Source organism: Triturus cristatus, chromosome 9 (assembly GCF_964204655.1).
Source record: "Triturus cristatus chromosome 9, aTriCri1.1, whole genome shotgun sequence".
NCBI classification, from domain to species: Eukaryota; Metazoa; Chordata; class Amphibia; order Caudata; family Salamandridae; genus Triturus; species Triturus cristatus.
The window spans coordinates 165167012-165190213 of NC_140592.1; the positions used below are offsets into that span (position 1 = coordinate 165167012).

General features: G+C 43.0%; 1 protein-coding gene across 4 annotated transcripts in view; it reads right to left on the reverse strand.

The window, feature by feature from the left end:
* Window positions 1–22356, reverse strand: part of TASOR (transcription activation suppressor) — a 1129919-nt gene extending 1107563 nt beyond the window's left edge. For all 4 annotated transcript variants that reach the window (XM_085624658.1, XM_085624660.1, XM_085624657.1 and 1 more), the window contains exons 1-2: window positions 21891–22356; window positions 11600–11745 (exon numbers count right to left, since the gene is read on the reverse strand). In XM_085624658.1, coding sequence (XP_085480784.1) covers window positions 11600–11745; window positions 21891–22185 — 441 coding nt within the window. In that variant the 5' untranslated portion in view covers window positions 22186–22356. The remainder of the gene's footprint in view (window positions 1–11599; window positions 11746–21890) is intronic.
* Between the last annotated feature and the right edge of the window lie 846 nt (window positions 22357–23202).

The window sequence follows — 23202 nt, forward strand, 5'->3', positions numbered from 1 at the left end:
TGCAATCATTGTTGGACTTGGCCCTTTCTGCAGGGCCATCTCCAAACTTTTTGCCTCAACCTCCTGTTTTCTGAGCCGGTTTTTGTTGGCTTTTAGGACTCTGCACACTTTACCGCTGCTAACCAGTGCTAAAGTGCTTGTGCTCTCTCCTTTAAAACGTGGTAAAATTGGCTTAAACCCAATTGACATTTAATTTGCTTATATGTCTCTAGTAAAGTGGTACTACATGTACCCAGAATCTGTAAATCAAATGTCACTAGTGGGCATGCAGCATTGATTGTGCCACCTACCCAAGTCGTCTTTAAAACGTGTCTCAGGCTTGCCATTGTAGCCCGAGTGTGCAGTTTGAAACTAGCATTTTGACCTGGCAAAATAAACCCGTTGCCAGGCCCAACCCTTTCTCCATATTTCACTCCCCAGGATGAGCCCTAAATAGACTGTAGGGCAAAGTGTAGTGCATTTAAAAAAATGGGGCATGTACTTTTAAGTTCTACATGTCCTGGTAGTGAAAAACTCAAATTTGTTTCTCACCACTTCAAGTCCTACCTCTCCCATAGGATAACATTGGGTTGCCTTATTACATTTATTAAGTAATAACTTTCAATTGGGAAAAGATGGGAATATCATGTTCGGGGTCTGAGAAATTTTAGTTACAAGTCCGACTTTACCATTAAAGAGGATTTTAACTTATAATTTTGAAAATTGAACTTTTAGACAGTAGGCATTTTCCTGCCCTATTTTGGTGCCTGACTGGGTGTAGTTGGCATTTGGACTATGCTTATTCCTCCCAAATAGCACCACAGCAGAGGGATTAGGTGTGCCTAGATGGACCATCAACTGGCAGGATGGAGGTGTGGAGCTGGGCAAAGCCCCACTTACAACCGAATAGGCTGTGCCCTGTCTTCACACAAAGGACCACTGCAGTATTCATGCAGCCAGCTGAGAACCAGGGCAGCGGAGGCAGAAAATGTCAAGGATGTCAAAGGGAATTCTATATAAACTTCTTCTAGTTCAAAGTGGGAACCAGGGATAAATATTGGACCCTCAGACTCAACTCTTCAGGGCTCCTCTGGACCCAAGGAAGACTCAAAAGGAATGCTGTGCTGCTCTGCTATTTTGTTGCCCTACTGCCTGGGTGAAGGACTGAACCTACATCTTGAACACAGGGCCAGCAGAGTGACTCCAAGGGCTAGCTGGCTTGTCTCCCGCTCAGAGCCTCAGGGACTGAAAGGCTCCAGCCACCTTAACTCAGCACCTAGACCCTGTCCTGAAGAGGGCCGCCCCTGTACTGGATTCCTGGAAGGGGACCTGAAGGTGCTCTGCCAGCCCAGCTGTGGTCCTGTGAGCAGACCCGATGCAGCGTGATGCATCTCTTTGCATCCATATATGAACCACTGCAGCATGATGCCAAACCTTACATCGCAAACCCTCTGAATCGCCACTGCAGGATGCATTCCCAGCGCTGGCCTTTGCATCGCAAGTCACTCAAACGGCAAACTCGACAACGGCACAGGACTCTGCATCACAGCCCCTTCGATCCGATGCTACTTGACGCGCGGTCTTACTACACTCCTCAAACCAGGATTTTAGGTACTTTGTTCAGAGGGTCCCTATATTCAGCCCGCAATTCATCACGGTCGGTCTCAACTTGTGACTTTGTCCCATCCGGCAAAATCAGATAACCGATAACCACAATTGGCGCTGTGTTCTTATAGGCACTTTTTTCACTTTAAAACTTTGCAATTTCTTATCGCTGGTTCTACGATTGGATTTTTTTTCATTTTTTGTGTCAAATAATGTATGAAATGCAACTCCATTTTAGCAGATTGGGCTGGGATTTTTCTTTGTCTAATGTTTTCAATTTATTACAGTTTGAAGTGCTCCATAAATACTTTACACATTGCCTCCAAGTTAAGCCTGACAGTTTTGTGCCAAGCTACCAGAGGGTTAAGCACCGGTTAATTTGGGGTTTGCTTGTCTTTCACCTGACAAAGATTGTGGTTGCTGCTTGAATAGGGTTTCACCCCCCCCCCTCAATCAGTAACCCAATTTCCAACAATTATGTACAAAATTACCAAAGTTTTGAATTCTGTTTCAATAGCTTAAGTGTAAAATCGGCAATATGAATGAATAAATCAAGAAGTTCGAAGATCATAGTGTGTAACATGTAGAACTCCATTATGAGCCAATACATTAATTTATCTATTCAGCAGTTCTACAGAGATTTGCTTTTTGTGCCTGGCTTTAAACAAAACCTTTTGATTTTATTAAAATGACATATATAATATATGGGCTTTCGCCAGTCTTTTTTTATCCAGTGGTCTGTTAAAGTGGCATTCACATTTTTCTTTTGTCCGCTACAGTATAAAGCACCTGGCAATGGGTCAACCCACTTCAGCCATTGACCAACTTAACTGAGAGTTATAAAATTCTGCCCTTTCAATCAAAATAAGCTTTATCGGTGTACACAAACAACCATAAAAGCAGTAGCAAGAATAAAATACAATGATAAAAACAATTTGTTTGAAATGTTTCAGCAGCCAATTACATAAAACAAATCCTTATCGAGTACATACTAATTTATCAGAAAACAATGCTTTTTCTTACACTTATAGCTTTTAAAATAAATGATACAACATTAAAACAGACCCCAGAATCATTAAGGTTAGCTAGCAATTTCATTGCAGCTTTGTGCGTACTTACATTCTGCTTTAGTAATAATGGTTTTAGATAATGACACCTAAAATACAAATCACAGAAAAGTATCAAATGAACTGTGCTTTACTTAGACTGTCCGCCACATGGGCAGGGGGTAGTATCTGGGGGATAGGATTTCATTGCAGAGAATGAGACTAGACAGTGTACTATTCCTAGTCTGAGTCTAGTCAGTACAAAGCGATATGTTGGCATTGTTACCAGAGTCAAATAATTTTGAAAACCCATCTTAGAATCAATTGATTGGCAGAATATAAAAGTCGATTGTTTCCCTGCCAGTCTCAAACGATTTCTATTTTATAGTTCAGAAAGACATCTTTAATTACTTGTTTAGTTAAGGTAGTCACCTGCACAGGGTTCGACTGAATTGGTAGGTTAAACAGTTTACTGTATGTAATACTGGTATATCTTTACCAGAGGATACATTTTTTCATCCAGAAGTAGAAAATCCATGATATAGATTTGGTAAAAATTAGATTAATCGTTGGCCCAAATGGACCTCCACAACGGCAGCGGTCGCAGAGAAACCAAATCTGCTAAGTAATGTAATCCTACTTTCTAGTGTATTATTTCAGTGAACGCTGAGGAAGCTAAACTTAAGAGGTTTAAAAAAAGAATTTCCTTCACACTGCAATACCTGACTACAATGGTAGCCCCACACCCCAGCTCCATATAAGGCAATGGCAACGGATCTAGCCTGGTAAATTGCTAACATAGCCTTAATTGGGCGATTATCTAATTCTGTCGCGAATCTAAAAACCCCATATGCACTCCTATTCATCTTAGATCGGACATTGGTTATTTCATGTGACCAATTTCCACTATCTGAAAAACTTGCTCCCAGATAACAAAGTGTTAACAGTATCTATCGGGGTATTATCAATATAGAAAGTTTTGCATTCCTTTGGTTTAGGCCCACATACCATGGTAAATGTCTTTGTTTTGTTACTTATCAGTTTCCTTGCATTGATAAAAACTCTAAAACTGTAGACACGGCGAAAGGCACGCCACCAACATTCTCATGCTCCAAGAAACCCATCTCAAGGGCAATCTCTGCCCCTTCCTTGCAAGGTACGGATTTGACAGATCCTGGCACTCAGGCTTCACACGAGGTTCTCTTGGGGTTGGAATCCTTTTAAACCGCAGCCTACCTTTCGTACCTACTCAAATTACCAGAGATCTCAACTGCCGTTTTGTTGCCCTTTCCGGAACTCTAGGCGAGGAAACCCTCAATGATCTCTCCATCTATGTTCCCGGCACCACCCACACACAGACCCTAAACCACATAGGTGAAATACTCTCTTCCCTACCTCCCAGAACAAAGGTTTTGGGGGAGAGATTTCAATGCTGTCATGCAACCCAGGCTTGACTCCACGGGGGCCCCCTCCTTCACACGCACCTCTCACGCCAAGCAGTTAACGGCCTGGGCTGAAGCCATGGGTATTTGTGAAGTATGGTGACTATGGAACACGCGGGAAACCTACTACACCCATACCTCAGCAGCACACCATGGCCACTCTCCCATTGACATGATGTTTATGCCGGCCTGAGTGCAGTAAGTCAGAGAAATACATATCCTCCCCTGAGGCATCTCAGAATACTCACCACTACTTTTGACCCTGGATGACCCATTGTTAGAAACGGGGTAGCGTGGTTCGGAGCGGGTAGGCTAAACTCCGGAACATTGTGCAATTCATCTGCGCAGCACACACTCACAGGTGACACACTAGGCACACTACAAAAGAGACTCCACACCAGGTTATGTGAAAACAGCATATGCATTATGCAAAACACGTTATAAGGCAATCACAGTTGTAAAAGCACTGTGCTAACTGGCACCAGGTAGTCCTTTACAGGGGAATTATGAACAGGGCACGGCCAATCGGGCCGCTGCCAAAACCATCATGAGTACACAGGATAAATGAAAGTCCATTAGTAATAAGGGTGTGACGGCCAGTAGCTACTGGCACAATCATGCACCGAGCAACCTCGCATCTGCATAAATCCCTTTAGCATGGGGCATAAACACATTAGGTCATGAATCACAGCAACATTCGGCATAACCATATGAGATCCGGTGTGAATCTAGAACATCTTTGCACCTCATTAGGCATAAAACATTATGTGCCCTCATTAGGCCTAAACATATGCAGGTGGCATCTCAATAGGCATAAAAGTACCTCAGGCACAACTATAGGCATAATCCTCATCAGCAGCATGAGATATAGCACATTATGCAGAACACCAACCTGGTAAGCATTAGGGGAAAACATTAGCAGTAGGATAAAAGCATGTCAGCCCATGAAGCATACCTCATAAGCATAAGTCCCTTACGCCCTAGGCATCACAGTAGGCATGAAAACCTCATTAGGTGTAAAAGCATTAGGATAAACACATTAGGTACCAACTCAGCATAAACTACCTTATGCATGTATAGATGCCCTTCTCATAACATTGGCGGTACACTTTATGTAAATACCCCTAGGCACGAAGGCATCATTGGTAGGTAGAAACTACAGTATGCCACAAATCATCAGTGTCAGCGTTAGGCAACATTACTGGCCTCAAAACCTTATCAGGGGTAGGCATAAACATGTGGGCATTTCACTAGGCACCTGAGAATGAAGTGTATGGAATATTCTACATACCATCAGCACCTCAGTGGCATCAACCTTAGCCGGGCACCCCCTAGAACAATGTCCTCACCATGGGGCAGAGGCGCAACCTGACATTCAACATAACCCTGCCCAGTGCTGCAGATAAGTCTCTGGTGTCACTGTTGATGTAGGAGCCACACTCAGGAGCTCTGAAGTGAAGACTTACCCCCAAAACAAGTACTGGCACCACTGTGCCCATTGGAGCCCCACTCGGGGACTCAGGAATCCAAAACTTATGTGGCCCACAAAGTACTGGCCAGTTAGGGTACCCTCCTGGGACACGAGGTTCAAGAAAAATGCCTCCCGTTGCAGCGACCCACAACTGCGGCATTGCTGTGTAGCCCCCCGGGGCACTGTGGCACGGTCCGTGGTGGAGCTCCACGGGGGCTTCAAGACAAATGTGGCTGCACATTGCAGCTGCCCACTGCCAGGCGGAACAGCTGGAAAAACAAGGCCAGCACCAAACCCGGGGGAACCCCCCCCCCCACCTCAAGGGCTTGGGGCCACTGGGGAAGGGGGGGGGGGGAGGCACCGACAATGTGCCTCGACCAACCCCCCCCCCAGGCCCGACACAAAGCCCCACTCAACAGGCTCCTCTCGCGCTGCTCCTGTCTCTTCCCACCGCCGGACTGGCTCTTCCACTCCTCCGGCGGACTCCACAACACGCGCGGGGCTCTCCTCAGTTTATGGAGAGCCCAACAGACAGCAGCACCTCTCTGGCGCCAGCCCCCGACTGTGGGGGCATGGACCGGCGGGGCGGGCTCCCGCTCCGGTTTCTCCTTCCGGCGCTTCTGTTGCCAGCACCGCGGGGCTCTCCCTCACACATGGGAGCCTCGCGCAGGCAGGCCGACCTCCGGGACTTCACCCGTTCCCCTTCACTGGGACCATGACTCCCACGTGGGCCTGCGGGCTCCGGACAGCTTCCTGTCTCTCGGGATCCACTCCTGTGAACTCGCGGGGCTTTCCTTTCCGTCCGGGAGCCCTGCCCACCATCAGACGCGCCCCTGCTCGACTTCCTGGCCACGTCTGCAGCGCGTCTTCTCCCCGGGCCGCGCGGTGATTTCTCCTTGCGACAAAGCGCGGGTGGGCACCCACCGGTACAAACAAGCACACAGCGTGGTAGGCACCCGCTAAAGGCGGCAAAACGCGGGTGGGCTCCCGCTGATTAATTAAGGCAAAACGCGGGGTGGGCTCCCGCTGATTTCAAGAGCGCAGGGGGGGGGGGCGGGGGGGAATACCACACACCGGGGATTCCCTCGCAACACAGCGCTGCAGGGGACAGACACTCCTCACCTCCGGGGCAATGAAGACAAGGCGCTATGGCCCAGGAGAACACAGTCCCACACAAGAAAGTATCGCCCACGCTCCTGACCGCCTTGGAGTGCAGACAAGCAACTTATAGCGCTCACAAGGCGCTAGGGCAGGAGAGCAGGCAGGCAATCCTGGGCAAGATCAGCAAGCAGTGGGCACTCAAGACAGGACAGCAGTTCCTAGGAACAGTCAACCCCCGTAACGTGGCACTCCTCCTGGCACAGCAGTCTTCACTCCAGTAAAGGGCTCTCACTGGCCCGGTGGACAGCAGAGGGGGATAGATGGGCACAGGGGCCAGCACACAGGCCCTTGTGGCAGTACCTCCTGGCAGAGTGTCCCCTCTCAATCAAAGTCCATGCACACTCCTCCCACATGGAGTCTCAGCTCCCCTATATATACACTCTTCACCCCACCCACCAGAAAGGGCCAGACACTTCTAGAAGGTTCTCTGGGGAAACCGGTCCAACCTGGTTTTGGGGGAGGTGTAGAGCACCCCGTCTGCCAGGCTTCCCTCCAAAAGCTGGGGGTGTGTGAGACGGACACACCCCAGGGGGCGGAGTCAGCCTTGGTCACTTCGAGCACTAGACTGGCAACCCACCTCAGGCAGGCACATGCACACAGACAGGGTGACGGTTTAAAAATGACATTTACACAATGGTCAAAATAAACCTGCGTACACCATTGCGCAGCATTTAACATTTGCATTCCAGACACACCAAACATGGCATCTACATTTTCTACCATGGGGGTCCCTAATGTAAGCCTATATGAGGCAGACAACACACACACACTTTGCACTGCTAACCAGCGCTAAAGTGTTCAGAATCCTGAACCCGCCAATACCATCACAGCAAAAAGGATAGGAGGGGGGGGGGGGGGGGGGTTGAGGCAAAAAGTTTTGGGATGACCTTGCAAGCATGGCCAAGTCCAACACCCACCCACTGCTCTCCGCCCAATGCGGAGGATGAACGCCTGGTTCCTCCAAGGCCGGGAATTTAAAGAAACAATTAAAGCTGAAATCGAACAATATTTCCTCACGAACCAAGACTCCGTCGCATCCCGGGGCACTCTATGGGAGGCAGGTAAGACCACGATCTGTGGACTCTCCAAGAGCCACCTCAAAGCCCAACAAACAGCAAGAGACAGTAGGCTCGCACTCCTTGAATCCCAAGCGATCCAGCTGGAGACGCACACAGGAGAACAGCAGATGAAACTCAGTTGCGTCAGCTGCCGTTAGTGAGGGATGAAATAAGACAGTTCTCTTTAGACTCTGTAAAACTCTTATGGAGGTCTTCGGTTGCTCGAGTGTATGGGTGGAGTGATAAAAATGGGAAAATACTACACAGACTAGTATCCTAACCCCTAGCGAATCGAATAATTCCAGAGATCCATGACTCAGAGGGATGCACTCATTGCTCTCCCCAAGCGATGGCCCAGGCTTTCAAGGACTACTACTCAGACTTGTACTCTGCCCGGAAGCCAAGGCTCTCGCTGGCAGAGCAGATTGCTCTAGAGGACCTCCACCTCCCTAAGCTCACTACAGTTGAGTCTGATGGAATGGAAAGTCCTATTACGTGCGAAGAAATACAAGGGGCCCTTTCGCTGGTCGCGGACGGTAAACCTCCTTGCCCGGATGGCTATCTAAAGGAATATTACTCTGCTTACCGCGACATACTTACTCCTTACCTGGATGCCCTCTACGAGGAGGCCGTAGATAAAGGCTCTTTCCCTCAAGAGACTGATACGGCCACAATAGTAATTATTCCCAAAACGCAACCACCTTCACCGGCATGTGCAGACTACCGCCCCATCTCCTTGATCAATACAGAGGTCAAAATATTTGGCACGATTCTGGCTCAGCGCCTTAGGCCACACCTCGACAAGTTGTTCCACCCTGACCAGTGCGGATTCATGAGGGCATGGAGTACTAGGCATTGCCTGAGGCGCCTTCATCTGACCTTAGTAAACCGACAATCACTGACCCCCTATTTGGCGCTCCTCCTAGTTGACTTTGAGAAAGCATTCGACTCGGTCGACTGGAGTTATCTGGGAGAAGTCTTAGGGACTATGGGCATGGGCCCCAAATTCTGCCGTATGGTCCAAATCCTATACTCCAAGCCAACTGCACGGGTGCTTGTCTACGGAATGCTCTCCAACCTTTTTTCAATCAGAAGAGGGACGAGACAGGGGTGCCCCCTCTCGCCCCTCCTCTTCGCCTGGACTATGGAGCCCTTGGCCAATTTCATCCGCTTAGATAACCAGGTTCAGGGCTGGAACTGGGTGGGATCACATGAAGACAAAATTGCTTTATATGCGGACGACGTCCTGCTCTTCCTCGAAGACCCGGCCCGATCTGGTCCACGATGCCTACATATATTGCAGTCCTTTGAGCAGGTCTCTGGGCTGCGTCTGAACTCAGCCAAGTCAACTTTAGTCCTCCTACATCTCTCAAGGGAATATTTTGATTGGCAATCCACTATCCCGATCAGACAGCAATCTTTCAAGTACTTAGGTATATGGGTCGCCCTACTGCCTGATTTAGCCTGGGCACTTGACGTGACCCTCTTGGTCGTTAAAACCAAGCTGGACCTACAGAAGTGGCAAAAACTACCACTTAACCCGCTAGGGAGGATAGAACTATTCAAAATGATGATCCTCCCCCGGTTCCTCTATATCATTCAGAACATTCCACTCCATATCCCCAGAGCCTGGTTCAGGGGGAATAGAAAGTCTAATCACTAAGTTTCTCTGGAACGGCCTGCGGCCGCGTATAGCACTCCTCCGCTGCCAGATCCCACCCTTTGACGGAGGCATGGGTCTAACGAACCTGCACTGTATTATCTTTCAACCCGCCTCCTGGTAATACAAGATTGGTTCAACGGGGAGGGTGTGACCCTGCTTACAGGACCGAACTCAAAGACTCAGGTCACTCCCAAATTCAGGCTATGTTGTATGGCTCTCCCATTCTCAGGGACCTCCCCATAGTGACCCGAACAGTCCTCCTGGCCTGGCGCGCCTCCCTGCGACACACTCAATGTCAAGACAAACTGACTCAGGAAACACCCCTTTGGCAGGGTACATGGTTGCAGAAGTGGGGGGTTTAAAAGGCTTTAAAGGGTGGGACATCATTGTCATCTCTCAGCTTGGAGACATGTGGGCCGGTGACCATATTCGCTCCTTTGCGGACTTGCAAACCAGATATTCGCTTCACCTGTCCCAGTTCTACAAATATTTACAACTCCGCCATACCCTGGACACACATAAAATCCGGCACATCACTGCCAGAACACAGCCCCCTTGAAGCCCAGATAATGATGGGTAACCTCGGGAGGGGAGGTGTCTCATGTATATACAGTTCCTTAACTAATAATGGTCCTACTTCCGTCGACCAATTGAGAAATAGATGGGAGACATGGCTGTCTCACAATTGAAAGACCACTATATCACTACAACAGAGTACTCAATCGTAGTGAGACCGAGAGGTTTAAATGATTTTAGAAGATTTGAGGAGGTCATTTCCCACAGACGGACACCCTTTGAAAGGGACAGCAAATCTTGTTCTCCCTTTACAAAACCTTATTTTGAAGAAGTGAACTTTTAAGGCCCATGGATTGTCAAATTGTTACTTTTTTGTGTTTTGACTAGTGAGTTAACTTTTGCTAATATCCAGTCATGTCTGAAACATCTGTCTCAAAGCCATGCATATCTAAAACTTTCACAGCGAGTTGTACAGGTATGCTAGAGGAGGTCTCAATGAATTCGTTTTCAGATACTAGTGCATGTTTTATTACTTTATATAACTTTGGGGTATGATTCATATTTGAAATAAATTTGTGAGGATTCGCTGCCTGGTATCAAACTGGCCAGGGCAAACATTTGGCTCTTCTAACCCTCATTCTGATCTTTTAAATTCCAGACTTCTCCTGTAAATCGTTTGGGTTGACAATTATTTCAACGCACTCTATTCCTTATACAAGCTGGTCTTTACAAGTTACTGTCCACTTACCTACAAGTTGCATTTTAAATGTTTGTGTCACATATTTTATACTGTCTTTATGTTTTATTGTTCAGGCATTACCTTCATATTCATTATAATTTTTCATAATGATGCAATTTGCATATTTTCCTTAATCCCCACTTAGTACATTTTCCTATTCAATTGACTTTATGTTCTAGAATTGTCACATACCATTATGGTTCAGAATGTATTTTTGTAAATTTTCTATGATGCAATGATCTATTGCTGAGTGTAACACTAAGTCCCTTTGAAAAAATAATACCAGCTCCCTATGGATAATGTATCAGAAATTCAAATGTTTGCACTTCAAAGGTGGGGATAAGCCTGAAAAATGAAGAACTCAAGGTGTCAAAATTTGCCCAGCATTCCGTAAATCCCAGGAAGATTACCGACTATGCATGCAGACATGCTGTAATAAACTATTTCACCAGCATGAATGGGTCTACCAAACACTTATGAAGCAATCACAATTCTGTAGAGTTAGTTTAAATATAAAAATTAAAATAAAAAAAAGGTTCACTCCATATTACATCCCCTTTAGTCTCATACAAAAGGCATCCACCCAGATAGTTTACTTCTACCTCACACGTCACAAAGTATACTATCAGGAATGCCATTAAAGTCACAGCCTGTTTGTTTTCCCCCTTTCAAAAAAAGGTTAATCATTTCTGCAGAAATCAATTAGTCTTTTAATGTTACAACACATGCTGTCGTTTTTGTGTTTTGGTCTGAGATTTTCCAAGTACTTGTAGATGGTAGAGGCCTACCTGTCTTAGTTTTGGCATCTGGTTGTGTGTAAGGTTCTCAAGAATGCCCCTTGCCAATTACCACCATGGCGACGTGGTTAAGTTATTACTTAGAGGATTACATTACTATTACAAGTGTGTTTTACACTAACCTCCTTTTCCAAGAATTCACTATGAATCAAGCTGGCTTTTTTGTAAGTGAAATTAGCCACAGAATTTGGCTCCAAATAGGATGAATGCAGAATTTTCAAAACGTCTTCAAATTCTCGGGATCCTGAAATAATTGGCTGGAAAAGGGCTGAAAATAAAATAAACAATTAATATTAAGATATGGAAGATAAAATAACAGCATGCTTTAGCGTATGGGCACATTTTTTTCAGCAACTAAAACGCCATCATAGTACAAATTGCACATTATAAGGAAGAGGGAAATATTAGCTTTCCAAAAATATCCGATGATGCAGCAGGAAAGTTAAATGCTCCACATAAATGCATCAACTATGCTTTTGATCATACAAGTTGATGTACAGTGTGTGGGAAGAGTTAGTTTAGTGCAAGCCAAACTACTAACAGAATTACTTATGTTATAATTTTCAGACTAGTAGAGAATACGTACTTTCAATTATAAACAGGGCTATTGGAATTATGAGGCAAAAAAGGCAAAGCGTGTGGTGTAATGAAGAAAGCATTTGACTATTGTGTAATTTCTACATAGTTTAAAACCATCGTCTGATCAAATGATTCACCTAATTTGTATCAGTCTAATACCTAAATACAGCAATTGCCAAAAGAAAGGTTGTCTACATAATTTATGTGCTAACGACTGCAGGAACATGTAGCAGTGAATAATTTTTTTAAATGGGCACATTTTGTGGCAGATGATGGACTGTGTCAAGTAGAGGAAATCCATAAGTATGCACAAACTGCCACAGCATCACATAATTTCAGTGGCTCCGATCATAAACAGCCAAATAAAATGCTGATGATGTAAAATGAGAAGTGCATATTTTAAAATGGTATGCAGCGGACGGACTTACTTGATGCAACTTATTAACAGTTGAATTGGTGAAAACTATTACTGGAGTTAATTTTGTTTTTTGCAACAGCAGGAAGACAAGCATTAGTAAACTATGCAGCACATATTTTAAAAAGGCAGAATTGTGAACAGCTGTAGTAATTTGGTCAATTCTGAACAAATAAAAAGACACTAGAAACAGCACAGGGCTTGTAGTGAAAAATTGGCTTGCAAAAAAATAAAATAAAAAAAATATTTAAAAAAACAGACACCTGAAGAAAGCAGCTCTGCTTGGGAAACAGCAGAGGATTAAGGTGTAGTGCATATTTCAGGGGCGGAGAAGGCTCTACAGATTGAAACTATTATGGTTTGGCAAAAATCCTTGAAAGTCATTATTAAAGTGGGCTGAAGGTATGAAAGTGCTAAATACTAATTCCAGCAAACATACAGAGGCACATAGCAAAGTCTGATGAAATAAACACAAAAGATTATAAAACAGTCTCAACACTACTTAAATCAAGGAATAATCTAGTAGGGCAATGCACCATGCACCTGCAAAAAATTATTTTTAGGAAAAAGTAACTAAAACAGATCAATTTGGTGACCAGATTTTTTAAAAAATTGGAGTCGAAGACAAAGTCTTGAGATTATCAAAATGTGGCTAAATCAATCAATCAGTTAGCCAAACTATGATCATAATTATGTTTTACAAGCAAGATTTTACTGCAAAAGACCTGGCAGTGGCATTTTACCGTAGAGATCGATACTATAAATGTTTTACCTAGAATCCCTAACATATATAATCACTCATGGTTTATTTCTAAAGTGTTCCATTCATATAAAATGAGTTGACCTACAAAAAACAAAAAACATAAATCAAGACTGGTCAAACTAAATAGACAACATAATTAGTAAGATTCTCAAAACCATATAAAAAAAATTGTAACTAACGATTTCTCCGAACCTTCAATTGCCATTTTGAACTAGTGACAGAAAGTATAATAAGTACAGGACAAAATACATAATATTCTAGCTCAAAATTTTTTACTTGTTTCAATGTAGGAGACCATACTAACTTGTATGGCGGCAATGTAGTACAGTCAACAAGTTACAATTCTTACGAGTGTAGAATTCTCATGATACATGTACATATGCAAAGATAAAGTGGAGCACCATTCAGGGCTTGAGCTGAAGAAACACTCAGAGCAAGTTTTCAGGGAGGTAACAATAAGGAGAGTTGCTCAGTTTAAGAGAGAAGAACAGATTACGACTGTTGGTGTATTAACTTACAATGTCCATTGTAAAAGGACTATCTGGTTATGACATTAGCCTGCACAATCTACTGGACCAAGGGAGCCAAAGAGCAAAGTCAACTGTAGCACTGCTAGACAAACTAGCCGAAGAAGATCACAGGAATAGCAAATAATTGCTACTAAACTGCCATTTGAGAATTAGCACTCAATATAAATTACAGTACTCTGGTAGTTTAAAGAAAATGTACACATTTTCACTAGTTTTGCAACGCTACAGTGTTTAGAAAGAAGAATTTAAAAGTCTGACCAAAGGTCATACAACATGTTAAAAAATAATGAATTTGCAATATGTGACCAGTGGCATTTTCTCAAAAATAAAATTGGGCATGAGACAGTCTCAACGTTTCTCCCTTACCACAAAAATACATATGGAGCTTCATGCCTCATGTAAAATGTATAACCAGTGGGTTCCAAGGCATCATCAATCTGCTGATCACACAATTTGACAGAGTTGTCCAGAATCCAATTAAGAAAACACAATCCTTTTTAAAGAAACCTATTGCAGATGCCAACAAGTTTATAACCAACTGCTTCATGTCCAACAAACCAGAGTAAAATCATAGAAAACGAGGTAACCAGACCAAATATAAAACTAAGGATAATTTGCAATGTTCTTTAAGACCAAAAACCAGGCTTCATGCCCACCAATCAGACTGCATTACCCAACACAAAAAGCAGTATCAATGACCTTCAGGCCCTCTGCAGAAGGCCACGGGGTACTCTCAAAACATCTTTAACATTGGATGGATGTCCAACCCCGGTACAAAACATTATAAATCCTGACATTCTCTTCATCTCTGAGCTCTCCTACCAACAAGCCAGTCCAGTAAATAAGGCAGCATACTACTGACCATGCTCAGATTATTGCTACCAATATATTGATATACTTACCACTATGCACAAAGGCCTATTTTAAATCAAACCAGACAACTCCAAATAATGCAAAATCAAGCAGCCATAGAGTGCTTTAAACTGGGGAAAAGTGCAAATAGCCTCAGTTATGAAGTGACCTTCTTCGCCCTAAGTGGAACACTGAGAATCTCACAATGCACATGGTCTTCTGCAAGCCCGTACAACACTCTCGCACTGCGCCAGATGTAGGTACAACTGCCTGCGTATGATTTTCCAAGCAGAGTTTAGACATAACAAATATAATCACAACTTCCTACAATGCTCCTGAATATTCATCATTTGCACAATCGCTGAATGAATGAGCAAATTATTCATTTGTCAAGAAGGACCTAAAAAGTATCCTCTTCATGCAAGAACTCACTATTTAGCAGGATTGACACTCAGGCAAGGACTCAACACCAACACTTAAATTCTAAGTTTCTTGCTCAGTAGGATCTTTCGATCATACTCAATAGGAACCTGAAACCAACCCCATGTTTTTTTTAAATTTTTATTTAGTGCAGCTGGTGAACCTGCTGCCCAAGTCAGGACGACACTTTCTTTAAACAAAGCAGAAAAGAACTCTTCAAGCAGCCATGTCAGCACATTACAAAACCGTAGAAAAGTGATGAATTCAAATTCTACCATAAAGATTAGTATTTTTATGTCAAGCCAGGGCATGCGTTGCGATGCATGCTGTATTCGAGTATGGCCTTGAAGCTCGGCCCATATTTTTCATTGGCTTGTGTCATTGCCCTTTGTAAATGCTGGCTTCTGATTCATTAAGAGGCTTGTTGGTACCTCCTTAGTACCGCCTTGTCTTCATTTGTAACCTCCCATGAGGACTGGCCCTTTTACTTCTGTTACACAGTATGTCCTATTTAGTCTAAGAGCACTATTTCAATTAATGAGTTTTTCCTACTGCAGGCACGACATGCTTTTTCTGCAACATTCAGCACACCATGCACGCTTTCATTTTCCAAGCAGCCGGGACAATGGCTGCCTCTTCTTTGAAATGAAATAGGTCTTCCATTTACAAGAGTTTGAGCTATTGGCATTGTCAATGACAATGCCTTTCATTTGTGTGTTAATTATCAAAACGGATAAAAGGCATTGTCATTGACAACGCCAATAGCTTAAACTCTTGCATACACAAGACCTATTGCATTGCAAATGCTTTTTACTGGTTATAGAGGACTATCACCGATTCAAAGACTACTGACAACATTAGCATTTTAATTGGCTGTTATCAAATGGCTGTAAAAAATTACAAATTCCTGAATTACTATGGACACATTGTAAAATTCTGATTTGCTTCCTTCCCAAAAAGTTTCAGGTTAAACAAAAATCTTCAATAACTGGCCACTTGAAAGATGAAGATAAAGGTCTGGGATTAATAGTGAACAAAGAACCTGACTGATAAACTCCAATAAAACAGCGATTTTAACTCCTCGTGCAAAGCAGTTATTCCATTCTTTCCACTTGAATGTAATGTAGTCAATTTAAGGAAATAAATTACTAAAAGGTAAGAAATGCCATCATTCTTCCATTACCAAGATTATCTAATAATCTGCTAAAAATAGAAATGTAATTCCTTGAGGATAAAGACTCAAAATTTGACATTGTGTGAATTTTACTCTATATAGAATTAAATAGTTTATCAAAAGGCCTGAAATAACATCCAAAAAAGAATGGGCTGACAAAGGGCACCCTAAAAAAAAAAACAAATCCTGCATTCATCGTCAAAGGTACTGAGCAATGTATCCATAAATAACTGTCGACATAGCTATGCAAAGAATATTTTCTTGCAAACAAAGGGATCCTGCAAGGAAACAAAATTGACCATGAATAGCGGATGGCTAAAGGGAGTCCTCCACACACAAATAAAAAGAGGAAAGGAAGTGTTTAAAAAGACTATGGCTCACTTGGTGAGGAAACTTAGAAATATCTGCTACCATGACAAGAAATGCAGTCACATGACCCAATCTATCGACTAACCAAGTGTTTTAGCATTCCATGGCCTGTCAAAACTATTCATCAAGATGTATACAGAAAAATTGAATTATTGAAATACCCTTGTTGACTATACATAAACCACAATAGAAGACAGGTATTATTGCCCGGCAAAAGACCTCCTTTCCTCCCACTGGACAGACTCACATTAGTTCAGATCCGAAGAAAGTCACATAACAGCTAATCGCTTGAAGCTACAAATTAACAGCCATGTATCATTTCATACCAACAGACTGATACAACAGAAACATTTTAAAAGTCAATGACTTTAACCTAGTGGACTATGACCTACATTTGTCAGAGCAAACAATTCACGTTGATCAAATCCATCCTTCAATCCAGCCCAGCAGATAGTTCCCTAATCTTTGTTAGATGACCAACATCTGCCCAACCTATGGTCGGTAATTAATCACCCCAATGATTAAAACCAAGGAATTAGCTATGGTCTCAAAAGAGCCTTTCATAGAAAAGCAATCAGCGAACAAGAAAGTTCCTCAAACATCAGGCTGCACTACACGAGATGAAAAACCTTCCAACCCTTCACCCACCACTTACTTAGCACATGGTCCTTTCCTGGCCTTAGGAACCTGAAACACCTAATGACCAAGGTCATATTCCAAGTGCTATGTCTGCCAATCTGGCAACAGTCACAGAGAGACCCCACCCCTCAAAGCTTCACAAAAGGGACTACTATAACCCTAATTTCATAGCCTTTGGCATGTACTCACTTCACTTCCTTAAAGCAAGGTCGGCCATCAAAATTCGAGTTTTATCGCAGAAAACTCCTCACTACCTCATGGCATTCACCAAGAGATTCTTTATAGACACATCCATGATAGTGTATCTACTGAACTGATAAAGTCTTAAAAGTTCCACCGCACAGTAATATACATTAATAATCTGGAACTCAGGGAATATTTTCATTCTCCTACATCTCTGAACAATGACGACCATAACAACTAATAACTATAAACCCAACTTTACAGAATCGGACATGCTAAATTCTACAGATGGAGAGCATAGCATTAAGCTTAAACCGGCAACACAACAAGTGTCAATCCTCCCAGTCGAAGAAACAAAAAAAACAGACGCCTATGCTCTTTAGCCACAGAAGACTAGCTCTTTTTTTACCCACTCAAAAAGTAAAGTGACATTTTCCTAGATAACCAACTCCACTGTGCCCTAATCCACACAAATAACAGTCCCACAACAGCAGTAAAATGGCTAATTCACAACAAGGCTCAGCCTTATGAAATGTAAAAATGGCTAAAATCCCAAGAACCCGTTGACCAAAACATAGGTCAACTTTCTGTACAGGGATTCGAACTCCAGAAGAATGCAGAAAAATTGTATTGTTCCGATCTACAACGGACAAACTGGAGAGGTGTGGCACAGCAGCCAATGCGGCCGACTCTGGAGCGTGGGTGTCACAGTTCGATCCCGTGCCTGCAGCAGTTCAGCTCAACACCATATGACTACGTGCAATAGTTCACTTAATCTACCCCACGGGCCCAGCGCCTTGATTCCCTTAGGGGTGATAAGTCGACCTTACATATCTGGAATTATTAATTATAAACTACACCATATCCACTGCCAAAGCCTCCAGAGAATGATGTGAAAACCCAATATCCTTTTTCTACAACAAAACCCTGGTTATCTGTCACCTCCCAAAGCCCCATGACAGCAGTGGAATGGATGCGACAGTAACAGTGCATATTCGGGAAAGTAAACTACATTTCAATTGTGCACATGTATAGCTTTTTAATTGATGCATTAACATTTTTGCCCGTACCATAACTAGGTGAATGCCTCCCTATTTACAAACATCCCCGTCAAACGTTGCACCGGTCATGAAAAGCTTACAGCATTCGGTAAACCGTTTTGGTCCCTTATCTGACCAATAGAGCAAGTGAAAACAAGGAAATCTATGATCACCATCAGACAGTATCTGGAGACGGTGAATTAGTTACCCACTTTCATGCTACTAGTCCCTTAGCAACTTTTGAGATCAACCATAAAATATCGCTCTTTCACCAGGCTGTAGCTGCTGATATTTCACATCGCGGTAGTCAGACAAGTTATTTCTTATCGAAATTGCCAACATGAACAGCTACCATCTCAAAAAATCAATTATAACTGCATTCACCATTCCAAGCTAGCAAACGACACCTAAGCCAACCTCTAAATGGAGTGTAGAATTCTACAAAAAAATGCAGGCTTTTGGTCCTCTCCGTCTGAAAATGTTTATTCGACTTCAGACTCCTATAAGGGCTTACTCTCTCATAGATCGATTTCATCACCGGCCTAATCCCACCGATCAGCATCATGAAATAAGCATACACTGGCTATCATCTTTGTGGGGGAACACCAACATTACCTTCAAATTGGACAAACAGTCAGCACCTACTTCCAGTTAAGACAATATGACTTCCTCCCGAAATAACACTATTAGTTGTATTATTCTTCAAGGTAAAAGCTACCTCAGATATTTATTTTCTCAGGCCCTGCTGACTTGATTACAGAACCCACATCAGCTAAAATATGCATTGTGCAAATGCAACACAGATCTATCACCAAACTGGAAAAACTAGGGGGCGGGCAGCATCAAAAGACAAACCACTTGAAAGAAGTGCAGTGTTTGATGAAGCTCACCAGATGCTCTGGCTCTACTACACAAAGACTGCGATACTCCGTAGCCTTCAATTTCATCTGGTCCAACTCTAAAAAGGATTACCCCACATACTATTCTGGTTACATAGAGATAGTATTTCCCTTGACTTACTTTTGCCCATTCTAGAACACTTCAAATTGTAAAAATTATTTCAGGAAACTACAGAATGCTTAACATATTTGCAATTAAAAAAAGGCATCTGAACTGCAACAATTTGCCTCATATTAAAAAGTGTGATGCTTGCAAGAAAGCAGAATACTGCGTTTTCCCAAGGGAAAAAAAATGATCCAACAGCCAACTTGCAAAACATACTGTGTATGCTATTGTCCCACTTCAAACAAATTAACAACTTGACTGAAAGTTCAATAACCGACCAACTGCTTGTTGAAATAAAATTTGTTTCTGCGGTTTCTCTAGTATCAAACAGATACATAATATAACTGCATGTCCCAAGAATTGCAGACTTCTTCTTGCTGAACCTGATCTATTACCTCAATTTTGCAAAGCCCAATTTCATCACAATAGTGCTTTAAAAAGAATTCAACAAATCTCTTGAAAAATAGAAAATGCTTGGAGTCACCAGATTGTAGTTTAAATCCGTCCATCGAAAGCCCGGTTCTATCAACCAATCTTTAATACACAAGTCACAACGCTAGTTTCCTTGAATACATTTGTCTGAGAAGAGAACAGGCAAATAAACGCAAGAGATCTAATTGGCATTTTCAGTCCAAACACAAGGAGTGCTGTGACATATAGCAAATAGACAGGGTGCCGCGCAAAATATGGTCCAAGTCTTCTGAAATTCCGACAGTTAGAGGAGCTGCCAAGATATCGGAAGAAGTCACGTAACTTGAGAGATAGGCGTGGACCAAAAAAATAAAAAAATGGCCACTGTATCCCCTCAAACTGAAGACAATATTCACAAACATTGGAAAATGAAGCTCAGCATTCAAAACAGCGGATGGTAATGCAAATAAGAATAGTTAACAAGCAAAATGTTTATTGGATAGGTTGGCTAAAATTTACATTGGGCCGGGATCGTTTGTAAGGTGAATCCAAGGTTGCATCAATTTCAAACACCAATGTGGATTTTTTCCAATTCTCCAACAAATAAAAATGTGATTGTTCTTGCTGAATTTCAAACAAAAATAACAGCCACTTTTTCAGTCATGTCCGACTGCATATCCGGTACACTATCAAAACTTTAAATTGGAGGAGCCCACTTCAGACCGCAGGGGACCATAAATATTTCTTTGGAAAGACATGGTTTCCATCCAGATCTTTCGCAAAGGGCTAAATCACCCTCAAAGCAAATACCTTAAAACTATTGCTTAAAATGGTTAAAAGAAAAAGTCTTGAAATGGAGTTTAAGTGCCGAACTATTGGAAAGGAACGGCAGCAAGAATTTGACAAAATCCTTCCAGAAACAGATACGCTTTGGCATTTTGTAGCATATGGACCATTTTCATTCCTTGTACAACATTTTGGTACGTTGACAACTCAACTTCAGTCAGATACATTCCACACTTCCGAAAGCGTCTGTCCGTAGCCTGTGCAGCAGTAATAATAGATGAGTGAACAGATCCAAACTTGGACTTAAGGACTGGTGAAGAACAAGTAGGAGGTCTATGACGGAAAAGAAGTCCTTCAAGTATATTTTGCTTTCTTTTTTATTTGGTTTTCCGAACTAAATGTTAAACAAGATGACAAATACACTGGATTCAGACACCGGCTTATTTTTGTACCCAATTTGTTTTATTTATTATTGTATACTGTAGTTCCATGGTTACTATGATTGTTTGTGGCATCAAAGCTCAAAAACAATTATAAATTTTATGAAGCAAACATCACAAAAAGGTACTGCAGTAACACAAAGAATACAAGTCATGTTTTTTTTTATTTGACTTGACCCCATTTTCAACATGTCAAGATGTAAAATAACTCAGTAGTACCTAGAACACCCAATGACATCTAACAGTGCCACCATGGGTTTTCCAATCCAAGATAAAGGCATGGGAAGACACACCCATCATTATTTCAGCTAGGTAGGTAGATGAATTTAGAATGGAAATCACAGTTTAGGCTTTTTTACAAGCCTCAGCTGCATATGTTTCTGAGAATGCTCAACATATACATCGCCCATCCTTTATAAAAATAAAATGGCTAAGTTTGCAGTTAATAAAAAAGTGAAATTAAAAATGAAACCAGATAAAGAATTGCTGGGCGTTTTACACGCTTCTAATTCTATGGTAATTTCTGGCACCATGATACAGATCGGAACAAAGTTTGCGCAGTAGAACTGAGCGGTTTGAAAATTGGGCAACTACCAGCCTCAACATCTTCTGAGCCGTGTTCAACAGCAGCTCTGGTCTGAAGTCTGCACCACGTTATCTCAGAGACACCCTGCCTGGCTTTCCCGTTGCTGCTTCCCTCACTGCCGCCTAGCTACCTCTGAAGAAAGCATGCAGCTGATGTAACGTGTGGTAACAGATTCAAGTGAAAACATGAAAAGGGGGAGGAGGGGTGAGAGTTTGAACAACCTTTCTTTTCTCTGTTTTTCCGGGGGATCTGAAAATTTCTCCGAGGCGCGGGCTCATCCGGTGTCTTCTGAGTTTCATGTTCCTCTCGGAATCGCTCCGCCGTGCTGATCTTCGCTTGCTGAGTGCTGCCATTAGCTGGCGCGGGTTCGTCTGTTTCAGTGCGTTCGCCATTTTGGCTGGCCGGGATCACTTCCTCGGTTAGCTGAATCTCACTTGCTGTGTGTTGCTCTATGACATGGCCGTCAAGCTGTTCCTCCGCTTCCTGAGAAGATTCTTTCTTTCCGTTGGAGGACATGGTTCAGAGAAGTGAGAGTGGGGAGTATAGTAGTGAGTGTCGTCCCTCTACGCTGAAGTTTTTTTCCCATAAAAATTTTCACAGTTAGAGCCGTACTCCGAACCCCAAGGCGCCATCTCACAGTGGCGTTCTTCCCCGCTCCGGACGAGCTTTCTAATAGCGAATGACTACAGTGACGCAGCGGTGGGAGTGTAGAATAAGCGGCCTTTCTTCCAATCACCGTCCGGCTCATTCCCGTCACTCACGGAAAGTATTGCGCACTTCGATGTTTTTCTAGTCTGCCAGGCAGGCTCTAAGCTCGTGAAGAAGGGCGACGTGCTGTTGTAATGTACAGTTTTTTTTTTAATTTTTCCTGAATGAAGGCGTGTTTTCGAAGGACTGATTAAGTAGCCACTTTTCTCCCGGTCCGGTTGTTAAAAAATCGTCGTCGCTAAGAATTCTTGCGCCGACACCGTTTAACGCTCGTTTGAAGAACCGTAGGAAGATTTCGTTGTAGGTTTTGCCCCCAACTATGCTGTTACAAATGTACCGTGTAAACTATTAGGCGTCGGGGGCATCTGCTTAATATATATACATTTTTTTCCCCGTTTCGTGGGCAGTTTAAGGCAAGCAGTAGGAGGTCGGCACGTTTGCAACTCCCGTTGCAGAGTGAAAACCAACATGGCTGTTACCACTGACTTTGGGGACGAGTGCTCAGCGGTCACGTTCGTTTTCGTCTCGGGAAACGGCGCCCATTGAGACGGAACAGCACATGGGGCTCGCATGTTATGAATTTTATCCAGTGCTTTCGTCTAATACGTGAAAGTGAGTTTAGTCAAATTTTTACTGTGCAAAGACCCTCACTTAACCTTTCTTCCAGATGTGGACATTCATGCTAATTAGCATCGGCGTGCAACATTTTGGGACATCTGCAGGCTTTGAAGTATGTGACTCACATAGCACAGGTGGGAAGCTGTGCGTTCTGTTCTGCAAGGCTCGTCTAGGCAAAACTCCAGCCAAATGAACGAAACTTTAAAA